Genomic DNA, 14,384 nt, shown 5'->3' on the forward strand with positions numbered 1-14,384 from the left:
AGGACAATCCTCTGAAGTGTGAGGACATAGAATAAAGTCATATACACTTAAAATCTATGCAAGTTATGTTCCATATATTAAATGTAAACTATAGATATTCAGAGGGATCTCATCTACATAAAAATATAATGTGAAATACTGACAGAAGTTATAGTCACTGGAAAGATTACAATGATTTATTTTCTCTTTTGTTTTTCTAGACATCCACATGTTCTAAAATTAGCACATATGTATTTTAAAATAAGGGAAAATATTAATTACTTCTTGAAACTAAAATATGTTCTTTCTGGTAGAACGTTATTATTATGTCAAATCATGATGGAAACCTTTTACTTTCACCATTCCATTTAAGAGAAATCATGGTTTTTAACCCAAAATATAATACATCTGTAGAAAAAAAGAGGTCATGTCAATAAATAAACTAATTATTTACTGACTGCTTAACTATGTACCAGATTATATTTAACAATCACAAATGGAAGAAAGGACACCTTATGCTTATTTTAGATTTGTACAAACCTAAGCCCAAAGTAAGATAGCAGCAGATCCAAGAACTGAGTATGTGCCTTCAGATATCAAATCAAACATTCTTTCTGTTACAGCATGGCTATATCCCTTGTGGTAATGAAAATTATTATATTAAACCACCTGTCATTGAACCTCATCCCCTGAAAATGAACCACCACACACATGCCTACTTCAAGTCTCAGACAGTTGTTTCTTAAAGTGCTACCTTCGGATCTTGATTACTGTCAGGTTTTCTCATAATTTGTAACAAGAAAAAAGGCAAAAAACAATGTTAATCACAGCCTCCATTCTCCTCCTTTCTTTCCCCCAAAATTGTTTTCACTTTATATATTATAGCGTAAGAATCCAAAAAATATCTGGTGGGGATAGTCAAAATAGGCAGCTATGCTCATAGACCACTCCTTTACCATCCTAGAAAAGAGTGAACCTCCATGAAGTATTAGATACACTTTGTACGCATCCTTGAAACAAATACATAAAGAACTAGTATCTGAGCAAAGACAAGAGAGAAAAACAGAATCAATAGTTTTCAATTGCAGTATTTTTGCATTTAGACAGAGAAATAGTTATTTCTTAATTGGAAATTTCTCCAACATTCACATCCTTTCATTTCTTTCCTTTTCTGTTCATTTCTTATTTTCTTGGCTTTTTGTGCATTGGGAATGGAGGTAGTGGCAGGGTTAAGTGACGGCTTTAAGATATCACAGCATTCCCTTTCAAAACTAAATTAAGGTAACTATTGACAGTTTCATACATACAGTCTGCTAAACTGCTACTCCTGGGAAGTCTGCAGAAAGAAATGGGGCACACCTTACAATCCTGACAATTAAACACTCAAAAAAAACTTTTCTTAATACACATTCTAGAAACATTTCCCTCTCTCCTCTCTTTTTCTTTCAGTCTTTGCTCAGTTTGTGCAGTAATGGTGTTTGAGCAGAGTGGAAAGTTTACCCCTATTTTTTTCCTCCTCGCTTAAAAGGTAAACACGTAGTTGGGAAGGAAGGAACAAATGAAGACAAGAAAACTGTTTTATTGCACAGGTTTTTCTGGTACATATTTTCAAAAGCCTGTAACTGCTCTACAATCAACGTGCGTGACTTTAAGAAGACATTAAAGCATAAACATATTAAATGGGTTGAGTAACATAAATGTCTTTGTACTATCATGACCATGCTTTCCCTAAAAGAATTTATGAGATTGACGTTACATTTGAAATTAAGGCTCTCAATCTTGACTTTCTACCTATCATTTATATGTATGCTCCACTTTCATGACTTAATTTTCCAGAATTTGGGTAGGGGGATGGTGAGTGGCAGACAAGGGTATAGAAAGGAGGAGAAAATACCAAATATGACAGAAAATTAACTTCTAAGAAATAACCACATAAATAAAGCAGCCTGCTTGGTCTTACATTTATTTAAGTAAACCACCTTTTATCAGTGGCAGTAAAAAAGCAGCAGCATTGTTTTATCCTTTTGAAGTGACAATTACAGGATTATATACATCAGAAAATAATGTAAAAGGCACTTATTCCAAAACAAGTATCCAAAAATCCAATGAAGCTGTCCAATGGAAGCCACTAAAACAATCTTCTCTATATTATTTTCTTTGAGTCATTTTTAAAATAAGCAGCCAGCTATCCATCTCTAGGCACTGTCTAGATGAGTTTGCCACAAAAGCCACTTATATTTTTAGAATTCAAAGTCTTGACAAATCAGTTCCTAAGAACATAATTTGTTACACATCGAAGAAAGCCTGAAAACACAGACTTTGGTTAAAGAGGCTTCCGTATCTTTTTGTAACCTTTCCAAATGTAAGTATGTGGGAAGAGTACCCATAAATTTAAGTTGAAACCGAAAACACTTAGAATATTTCCAATTTAAAATACATTAAAATGTGGTCTTAGAAAGGAAATGAAAATGGCTTTTTAGGCATATGAAAAGTTGCTCACCATCACTCATAAGAGAAATGTGAATTACAAATGAGATGCCATTTTTCATCCATCAGATTGGGGCAGGGGAATTCAATAAATCATCCTGTGAAGAAATAGGCACTCACATACTATTTGGTGCAGGCATAGAGTAGTATAACCTCTTTGGCAGGGAATGCGTACATGTCTACCGAAATTTAAATTTCACTTTGCCTTGGACCCACAATTCTACTCTAAGAAATTTATCCTACAGAAATATTCATGTGCACAAAGAACTACATATGACTTTATTTACTACATTACTGGTGTCCCAGAGGAAAACTTACTGTACATCATGTTGTACTGTGTGTATATTTACCTATTCAAAAAAATTAAAATGTGAGGGAAGAGAATGTGATCCATACAGTTGAGAAATCAGAAATATTCTGAACTCCCCTACAAAGGAAACACTAAACCATCCTACACAAGATTCATTCCAAATCCTTGTAATAAAATGCTGTGTTCAGACGGCTTGACACAGCTGCATTAGTGAAAGCTCCTTATCCTAAGATCCTTTTGGCCTTTTAATAAGCAAAACGCCTCGTTGAGGTCCACTGTGGACCTGAACTTCACTTCACAATAAGCAGCATTTCAGAAAGATTCCAATTTATTCCTTTCAAAAACAGATCATACATAAATGTAACTGTCACTCCCAGAAACAGGACTGCATTATGCTGCAGATTTAATACAGACTGGAAGCATGTTCCCCATGTCTTCTCCAGCAAATCTTGCCAAACGGGCGTCTGAAATGTCCTACTGAAACAGGTGGTGTCTGAACAGAATTGGATTTCTGCCTATAGAAACCCTAGTTTTAACAACTGCTGCGGTTAGTTTTAATTTTCAGTCCTCAAAATTAACTGCTTGCCAGTGTTTCAGAAATAGGACTGAACAACATGTTTAGACTTTGCCCTGTTTAATTGAGGAAAGGAAGGAAGAAAGGAAGGAAGGGAGGGAGGGAGGGAGGGAGGGAGGGAGGGAGGGAGGGAGGGAGGGAGGGAGGTTGGGAGGGAAATAAAGAGGTAGGGAAGTAAGGAAGAAAGGAGGGAAGAACAAACAAACACCCAACACCCTACCACTATCCCGTAAAAAACAACAGAACCAAAGCAGGCCATTTGGTTTCCAGGCCAAAAAACAAGAAACTATAAAATAAACTTGGTTTTCCAAAGATGCTTGCCTCTTTTGTGCTTTCTTCATAGAAGCACAAGGATCCAACCACCTTTCTAGACATACGTGTAAACTCTCTAAGGAAACACATAGCCTTGAGAAGCCTTTAATCTGCTAAAAATTCAGAATTAAGAACAATGGTAAGAATCCATTTTTCTAATGAAAGCTTACATCTTATAAAATAATATTCCAAACCCTTTACACAAGCAAAATGCAGGCACTTTATACAAGCAAAATACAAACAGAGTGCCAACACCTTGAAGAAGGAAACCACGGGCTAATCTTTAAACACAACACAGATCTATCGAGGCACTGGTCACACTAAAACTGGTGCTAAACATGTTTTACTGTGAATAAATGTTGAGTAGCTTACATTAAATAGCAAATCTTTTTCACTGTACCTTTAAGTGCCTGATATAAAGATGGTTAAGCATCTGTTGATATTCTAAACCAGTAACAGAGTGGAAAAGAACTAAGACACTGGGTACCTACTATGTGCCATATACCCTGTTACACATTCCCTATGAGGAAAACACTGCCATGTCTGTTTCACAGCTAATAAACTGAGATTCAAAAAGATAGAATGGTTTTTCCAGGGTAACCCAGCTTCAAGACGATAAAGTTTTTATCCAAACCAGACTGACATTAAAACGTTTCCAATTGAATCATACTTCTTTCCAACCAGAAATTCAGAGAGACAAGTAAGTAGAATAATGAATTTTAGTTTTCTGATATACAATATTGAATATATAGTTTATGTTTACTTTGCCAACACCCAAAGAAAAGCTCATTTTCTTTCACCTATCTCATAGTAATAGATGTCAAACTATTCTACAGTGTTTTCAGTATGACTGAATTGAAGCTACTAAAAAAGTAATAAATGGAGAGAAAATTATCTGTCATGATCACAAGTCTTTTAATCTTAATATCATGATGAGCACAATTTGAGAATCACTGATCCAAAAGGATCAATCATTTCATTTTTTAAAAATAGGAAATGCATAGAAATATCTCAGCAAATAGAGAGGTGCTTCTCCATAGAATACATTTTGTCCTTTTGCTTAAAATTAAAAGAAAGATTATGTTTGTTCTAGCCCTCAAAAGTTTACTGCTCACTGCTGTCTTTCCCCACCAAAGAAAAAAGATCTCAAAGGAAATATCCTACCTTAACATAATAATAAATAAAATAAAATTATATATAATAAATATGAATAACAATTTTTAAAATAAGTTCTCAAGTTGTTCTTTCCCATTTCATAACCCCTGCCCTCTTTTTCTTACTTAATATCTGACAAGAGGCTGGACACAGTGACTCACACCTGTAGTCACAACACTTTGGGAGGCAGAGGGGAGCTGATCACTTCAGCTTAGGAGGTCAAGACCAGGCATGGCAAAACCCTGTCTCTACAAAAAATACAAAAATTAGTCAAGTGTGGTGGTTCATGCCTGTAGTTCCAGCTACTCAGGAGGCTGAGGTGTGAGGATCACTTGAGCCCAGGAGGTTGAGGCTGCAGTGAGCCATGACTGCACCATACTGCACTCCAGCCTGAGTGACAAAGTAAGACCCTATCTCAAAAAAATGAAAATAAAAATCTACCAGCCTGGACAACATAGTAAGACCCTGTCTCTACATTTTTTTTTAAATTAGAAAGTGTAGTGGTATGCACCTGCAGTCACAGCTATTTGGGAAGCTGAGGTGGGATGTTCATTTCAGCCCAGAAGGACAGGCTGTGGTGTACAAAAATCAAGCCACTGCATACAGCCTGGACAACAGCTTGACAGTCTATCTCAATTTTTTTAAAAATCAGATGGTCTAGGTCTTAATCCAAATCCCCAGTATCCCCAGCAAGCTCCCATGAGCTCCCTAATTTAGAGGAAGCTACTTTCAGGGTCCTATAAAATAAATCACTCTGAATTCAATACTCTCAGTAAATAATGTTTAAATCTAAATGTGCCCTACCCACAGTATTTTTGCTTTTATAACAACAATATACTTAGTATGAGAGAACTAAGTAACAGAAGAACACAGGGTACATTTCTTCAAGGGGGACAAAAACCAAAATATGAGACTATTTAGGAAATAATATGACATTAAAATTAAAAACAAAATCCAATGAAAAGAATAGAATGCTATTGACCCCTCCCCCCCACAAAAGTTGTTACAGGCTTATAGATTATGAAGTAGAAATAAATTTGCAGTTTTTCAAGATTCTCTGGCAAAAAGTTCTTTGGAATTATTTTCTTTTAAGAGCTGAAAAACATTTTTTCCAAGATGCTGCCAGCTCTATAAACAACCTTTCTGATCTCTTGAAAAGTGACACCCAGATTTCAATAGCTATGCACTTTTAGTTTAAAAGAAAAAAGTAAAAGAGAAGAAACCATAGCCAAACACTAAGTATACTCCACTCGTGCCTTAAGTTATATATCATGATTACAAGAATGGTTCAATTTCTTTTTCTTTTAAGGTAGAATACATACATCTATGCCACACATATAATCTTTAGGAATAAAAAGGAAAGTATCCCCTTTCCTATCACAAAATCCAGGCCCCCCCCAAAAAAAGTTTATCTGAAGACACAATTGTGAACAATGTTTTTTCTCATGAAATCAAAATGGCTCATAAGTTAGTAACACCATGACAGGCTATGTTAATACTAAGACAAGACAAATGGTTAAAGCCTGGTACAAATAATACAAGGCCCTCAAAAATCTAGGTAAGCCAAAAGGTCTATTGATTTTTTTTTTACATTTCTATAGACGCTCACTTTAATCTTCCCATATGAAATGGACAGAATCTGTGGAATTACCATGATTTTTAATGAATTTTTTACTACAAAATTCACTGTGATTAGTCCCTTAAATAACTTGTAATATTTCAAATAGCATATGCCTGGAATAGTTCACATTTCAACTTACTATTTTTGAGTTGTCAAGACACAATCTAACGGGAAAATATCTGCTGGCTTCAAACAGCACTTAAACACAAAGAAGGAAAGTTAGAAGTCAAGAATACTCATTCTGAGATAACGGCTGAGAAGAGCACAAGACGAGAAATCAACTAGAGACCTTACCCGGATGCAGTGCTGCACTTTGCTACATTATCACTGACTGCAACCTCACAGGCAACCTCGACTTCTCTGGGACTAAGTAGTTGTTTTAGAAAGTTCTTGTGTCATATTTACTTTTTTCCTATGACCCTTATCAGAAGCATGATATACTTAAGTTCCATAAATTGCATATTCCAATTACCCACCCCACTACACAACCCAAGAGAGATAATCAGAAGTGTAAAATGTAAAATTCATAAGAAAAAAAATAATGAGGATGATTAGTATTTAACATGGACCAGTTGATCGTTAAGGGCATAGCCATAGGTAAATAGCATCAACACTATGTTCCTGATGACTATAAAAAGAGTAAAATAAGAGTTGTTTTTTCAAACAACTTCCTTAATAAATATATAGTAAGTTCCTAACTTTAAAATAAGTTGTGTTACAAAAGCCCATTTCTTCATGAAGCTGTATTTCCCCCATAGAATACTCTTAGTGGCATTCCATTTTCAAAGCTGGCCCACCAATACCCACCTAACCCATCATCTACTGACATACACACAGCAAGGAATAAAACATGGTAAAAGTACTTGCAATGCTTCAAATGCATATTCATAGTTCAGGTAAAATGACAGCAGCCTAGCAAAACAGAACTCACAAAATGGGGTCCACATCACCCAGAATATCCACATAATCATATATATGGGCAACTTTCTCGTAAGAGGAACCATAGCTTTTCTTAGGTTCTCAAAGTGGTTGTTCACGTACCCAATAAAAAGAACTGTGCCCCCTAAAAATGTAACCTCTTTCCTAAAAAGCCCTTGGGTAGAGTTTATCAGTGACATAAAGCATCTTGACAGGTTATGGTCTACAAATGTATACAGAAAATAACTTCATAAGTAGAAAACTGTACAAAAACCTTACAGAGAAACTAAGTGAAGAATATCCTGGAGAAAAGAACACATTCCAAAACAGACAGGGCGTGAAGTGCCCACATATGATACATAAGTTCATGTGAAGTAGGCGCTGATGATCCTAGTGACACTCATTGTCAAATAGATTTTGACTAATCAATAGTGTTTGTACAGCTGACTCAGCTACAGAAGCAAACATTCCCAATGTTTATGTTTGCAAGAGGTCCACTTAAAATTCTTTTCCATACTAGTCAAATCACAAGAGCAAAAATTTACCACACCTGTGCTATCATTACTTTAAAAAGGAAAATCCATCTTTTATCTACATGAAATTCAAACAAATAAAAATATGTATTTAAATGATCCAAACATGTAAAATGAGTAAAGATACCTTTTCTATTAATTGTAATCAAGAAAACTTGGATTTCTTTTTATATAATTTTTAATGTGACTTGCAACTTAACCCAAACGTTTCTATAACTGATATAATGCGGTTCAGACATTATTATTTTCTTAAATGAGGATAGTGTATTGCTTGTTTGTTTTTGGGTTTTGTCAAAAGTAAATTTGAGCTGCATAGATCTTAAGGCTGTTTTAATGAACGGTGTAATTTTAAACTTATACCTATCTAAAATATTCTTGTTTGCCTACCTCTTCATCTCAACCCATGAATCCACAGCTAAGTCATTCAGGTACTTCATCTCTTTTTTCTCTCCCAAAACCTTATTATACTTTTTAACACATCAGGAACTAGGTTTTTTTGTGTTTTTTTTTTTTAACAGGAATACTTTTCACAAGAGAGTGCCACTTACCCCTCCTGCCTTCAGCAACTTTCTCCTAAAGTCCTCTGTGGGGTTGTTGAAAGTTAGCTTTTCACAGCGGAGGTGATTCACTGGTGGATGGCCTTCAAGATGCAGGAATAAGTCATAATCAAAGCGGACTTTCCTAGGTTCTTCCTGGAGGTTAACAAAAATTATGAAAGAAAAAAAAAGAGTGAGGCATAAGTGAAATTATAAAAGCAAAAATTTATTCCTCATAAGAAATAGAAAAGACCTAAGACATTTAAAAGCTAAACTGTCAAAGCAGTACTGGGAGAAAAAAGTATGGAATCATCTATGAAACGACATGGAAATATCCAATAAATCAGTTTCTTGTGTTAGGGGAAAAGAAGTAAGAAAAAATTCTCATCTTCCCCATGATCTTTCAGGTGATGGGATACCAGCAACATAGCCATCCAACTAGAAACCAAGCACATTCTTTCCTCTTCCCTAACCCACTACACTCACCATCAAAGGCTGCCATTTTCTCCACAAATATTTCTTCAATAAGCCCTCTAACTCCTACCACCAGGCTCTTACTCACGGCCCAAACTACTATAAATTCTCGACTTTAAGACATATTCTCTTCAATTTCTCCTCCAATCAGGCCAGAAGATTAAATATATGAAACAAAAATCCATCTATTTTCACTTCCTAGTTAAAATTTCAACAGCTTCCAATGGCCATTAGGCTAAAACCCCTAAACTCACTTGAATGCCACATAAGGGCCTTCATAATCTATCTTTCGGCTTCATATCCCACCACTCTCCTCTGTCCATCTGATGGTCTAGCACCATCCCACTTCTGGTTGCTTCCCAGTACCTACCATGTTCTAGGTTAACTCTGGTTTCATTCTTGCTTTGCATTACTACCTTTACTGCCTACCTCCATTTCTCTACCTACTGCTTTACCTTCATAACTTCTCACATCTCCCAACTCAAGATTTCACTTTCAGGAAAACTTCCCTGAACTCCCAAATCCTTCCCCACTGCCTCTTCTCTATTCTGTGTGCATCTTTCCCTTACCCTTGCCACATCTTAGAATAATTGCCTTATTATCACCATTTACCTTGCTGCATCAGAAGATTGTTGGAAATAGAAACCATGTTTGAATCATCACTGTACTCTCAAAAACTAATTTATGCCTATACACAGTAAAAATGCAATAAGTATCTGTGAGATTAATAAAAACGCCATTTTTTGCTGAATAACTTACTAGGACAAAATAGCATCCTATGCAAAAGAACACAATGAGAATTTCATGACACCCAGGTTCAACTCTCAAAAGCCATTACTTATGGCCATTACTGAACATTTATCCCTCTCTACATATTGATCTTTAGCCATCCAAGGTGAAAATACAGACTCAAGATAATGATGACAACTAATACATACTTTAATATTCATCTCATTTAATTTTCACCACTCTCTTTGGAACAGATGTGAGCCCTGTTTTTTTGTTATATTACTAATACATGATGAAACAAAATGATTTGAATCCATTTCTTTTGAATCAAAGGTCTTAGCACCTGAAATTGTCAGAATACAGAAATTAACTACTCAAAATTCATGGTTGCCACCTCCTCATCCAAACTTCCCAAATGACAAACTCCACTCATTTCCTCACTACCCCTTCACTTCCACCACAATCTGACGTGAAACTTACTTTTTCTCTCTCTTACCAGGATGCCATTCTCTCCTGGTTTTCCTCATAGGAAAAGCTGTTCCTTCTCAATCTTCTTCATGAACTTTCTACACTTTCTTCATTGACCCTTCAATGTCCTTTACCTTTCTGCAAATTTTCCCAAGGAGATGACACCCATTCACGAGGAGTCCATTCCACCTATGCGACAGTGACTCCCCTAAGTGTATCTCCAGCCCAACTCTCATTGACTGCCAAATACACGTGTTCCACAGGTTGACTTGTAGCAGCATGTAATTCATGCATTATGGTAAACTGGTTACCTTCATATGTCTTTTCTCCTATCCTCTATTATCTTACAAACAGCAATTCTAACGGCTTGCCAAGGTTAAAATACACAAAAACCACTCCCAAGTGTTCCTTCTTCCTCACTCACTACAGTCAAATTTTCTCTAAGTCCTATTTAGTATTCCTCCTTATGAACTCTCAAATCTACCACCTTTTCTCTAAGGCATAAACATTGTCCTAGCTTAGATTGTCACCATTCCTCATTTGATCTCCTCCCTGATTTTGATCTTACCTCATTCTGCTTCCCACAATGAGCAGAAAATATCTAACACAAAAATCAGATTACAGCTTTCCACTCATATAAAAGCCTTTAATGGTTCATCATTTTCTGCAATAAAATCCCACCTCCTTGGAATAACTATTGCAGTCTCCTACTACCTTTCCTGTATTTCTTTTGATTTCTTACTATACTCTGTTTTCCCACAATTTTGAAGCATCTTCAGTTCCCCAATACTTCATATTAACTCACTGATTTGGCTTTTCAAAAGTAGTGCTCCCCACATCTAAAATGTCCTCCTTTCCAGCATAGCTCCCTCTTTATTGCCTAGTTAACGCAAACTCATTATTCAAAACCCAGCTAAAGCACTAATTCCACTGGGAAGTCTTTCTGACCCTTCCAATATAATCTAAATTAGACATCCCACATAGCTTCCTCTACTAATGCAATTATCACATTGAATTATGTCCATTTTTTCTTCTATCTGTTTTCTAAGTTGTAAAATAGAAGATGCAACTTTAGAATTAATTTTAAAAGGAGAGCAGTTTTCTGCCATGTAACTGGGAGCATGAACTGGTAAAGCCTTATTGGTAGATATCTTGGCAATATCTATCAACATACTAAATACATATGATGCTTGACCCAGTAATTCTACTTCTAAGAATCTCTTCCATAGAAATATTCAAATATAGGTACAAAAACATACTATAAAATGTTCATAGTAGCATTGTTTATAACAGCAAGAAAATAAGAATGATCTTCATTATTACCACATAATACCATTCAGGTGTTTAAAAATACTGACTTTGAAAGGCATATTGCTAACTGAATTAAAGGCATGTCACAGAAAAATATTAAGTCATGCTCCTGACAATCTCTATGCTGACACACATTTTATCTATGCAGATACATGGAGGGAAATCTGGGAATGCTGTACCCAACAGTTAACAATCATTAAATGGACTCAAGGGACTAAAACTCCTAAGTTCTATTCTGTATACTTTTCCTAGGAAAATATATACTCCTACGTACTTTCTTAAAGAGAAAAACATATTGAAAAATACATTAATTACCAGAATAAAAAGAATGATGTAGTAACAACATCACTCTAGGATCTACGACAGTCTAAAACAGAACAAAAACATCCACTTTTCAATAAAACCAAGGGTAAGCACCACAGAAAATGACTCTCTGAATCCTGAGTATGACTTTTTAAAATATTTTTTAAGTAAGGAAAAAGTGCTCATAAACTTGTGTTCTGGCCAACTAAATATCTTCTCTTAGAAGGCAGACATTGACATTATGTCAGTCTATCCTCCTCAGAAAACATTCTTCTTCAAAGTTCAAATGAGAAAGCATGTGTTTGCTCTCTATATATAAATAATACATTTCCTAGAGGTGGAAATCTGTTTTTGGCAACATCAAGTTACCCTCTCACTCTGCAGAAGCTTCAGTCCTTGACATTACTCTCTCTTTTCTGAGAACAGATTGAAAGAGAGAAGCATGGGATCCTTTCAAACCTAAATCGATTATGTTTCAGTGCGCCTGTTAGTTTACAGTTTCTGAAACACACCATTCTCACAAATAGGCTTATTTTGTTGAGCAAAAATACCAAATAAGACAATAAACATACACAAACAAGAGAAGTACTGACACTCTACCACCCTTCTTGACTCTGATAGCGCAAATAAATGAGCAGAACTGAAGATAAGCTCATGAGAGAACCAGGAAAAACACAAGGATGGGATGTGACCAAGGACAGGATATCTTTAACATGAAGAATTAGGACTCTTCCATCATTAACCTGGAATTCTTTTTGCTGCTTTCCTGCATTCCTATGAAAACTCTGAACAACACTTTTTCATAAACCATTTGATATGGTTTGGCTTAAAAGAGATCAGTGATTACCATTTTGGAAAAGATAAATATGTTTGTAAAACAGAAAGAAGAATTATAGTTTTTTAGTAAAATAGAAAAGAAGAATTATAGTTTTTCATCTCTTTAAAGGAACACTTAATGAATTTCATATAATCTGACTTCATATAATTAAAATTATCTTCTTCAAAGCCACTTCCTTGATAATTAAGGGTAATGACAGCCAAAATTCCTCGAAGACAAATTTAACTTTTATTTTAAAATCATCTAGTGATAGAAGTGCTTATGAGTCAAAATTATTTTAAACATCATTTGGTTAATGGTGGATCTTCTACTGAAAGATTAATGGGTAAAGATTACATACCTTGTTTTTAAAATAAACCTCAATTGGCAAAATGAAACCAGCATACCCAGATTCTTCTACTTTGTAAGGTGGATCTTTGCACACTGCAACATTAAAAAAGAAAATAGGTAAGATGAGAATAATAGACAAAAAGGCATTTTTCTTTAAAAACAGAAAAGAATCCCATTCTACCATCCAGATCACATCCAATTTTTGTAGCCCTTTGCTAATCCCCCAGTTGAGTTTCTATCCTTTATTTATCCTTTATTTATTTATCTATCCTTTATTTCTTCTCCAGAAACTATAAAAATTTCCCCTATATAAAGCAGATGTTTAAGTCATTTATTCAAATGTTGGTGAAGAATAGCTCATCGCAGTCAGCCATGATTATTAATGAGTGAACTTCACTTGTTAGTACCCTGCCCTAAAGCTTTAGGGAAACTGAGGATTGCTCCCTATGATCCCAAGTTTGAAAAGAACTATAAGCTTCTTACAAGAGTATTATCTACGTCTAGTCTTTGATGCAAATCACTCCCCACCTTAACTCCTGACTTGTCTGAGATGTCCTGACTTCTATGCCATCCTCTTTCCTTAGAAAAATCCAAAACCCAGAGTTTCTCAATGATGCATACCCTACCTCCTTCACATACTCAAAAGGAATGCTTACTGAAATATCAATATACATACAAAGACTTAAGATCTAATCAAATTGTAAGAATACACAAGAAACAATAAGGCTTTTATTTCTCATGGAGTTAAAAGGAAGCAAGGCTATTAGGCAAGCTCTTGGGGAATGAGAGACCCTGAGAAGCTAAACAGGATTTTATTCCACTAAAATTTTAATTAAATGAAAATCAATCACAAGCCAAATGAAACCATTCCAGTTAAGACTGCATTTTGGTGGTATCACAAAGTAAACATGTACATGCCAAATATCAAGGCCACACACACTGATGCCCTGAGTCCTCTTCAGCAGCCCCTGCTTACCTGGCCCTTTGTCACCTACCAAAACCCCCCGTGCTTCATTCCAATGCATTTCCCCAAAATGTGACCAGCATTTCCCTCCTGCGCATGGTCCTCCTTCTGTTCCTTCCACCACACCTTGAAGCTACTCTTAGTATCCTCCACAAATTCTAATCCTCATTCCTTCACAAGATCTTTCTAGACCACAGAGTATTACCATCTCTTTTCCTTTTATCCTCCTGAAAAGTTAAATGTCTGAATCAGTGCCCTGACATTGAACAGAGTTCCTTATGACCATATATTTAAGGATCTTGTCTGCTAATTTCCTTTCACTTCTCAAGGACAGAAAGCACATTCACCTCAAGAAGATAAAGAGTGTCAAGGGCTCAGGAGACAGCAGCCAGCATACTTGGGTGCTAATCCATGATCCTCCTCAGACTAGACGGGCTACCTGTGCAAAATTATTTTACCTCAGATGCCTGGGCTCCTCTTCAAGACAGTATGAAGACTAAATGGGGTGACTGTTATGGACTGAATGTTTGTATTCCCCTAAA

The 14,384-nt window shown here is 35.7% G+C and overlaps 1 protein-coding gene across 1 annotated transcript in view; it reads right to left on the reverse strand.

The window, feature by feature from the left end:
- Positions 1-14,384, reverse strand: part of MLLT3 (MLLT3 super elongation complex subunit) — a 268,431-nt gene that overhangs the window by 96,322 nt on the left and 157,725 nt on the right. Inside the window, 2 exon segments of the mRNA XM_003731988.6 lie at positions 8,438-8,581; positions 12,889-12,971. Of these exon segments, the coding sequence (XP_003732036.4) occupies positions 8,438-8,581; positions 12,889-12,971 (227 nt within the window).

Source organism: Callithrix jacchus, chromosome 1, assembly GCF_049354715.1.
Source record: "Callithrix jacchus isolate 240 chromosome 1, calJac240_pri, whole genome shotgun sequence".
In the NCBI taxonomy this organism is placed as follows: domain Eukaryota; kingdom Metazoa; phylum Chordata; class Mammalia; order Primates; family Cebidae; genus Callithrix; species Callithrix jacchus.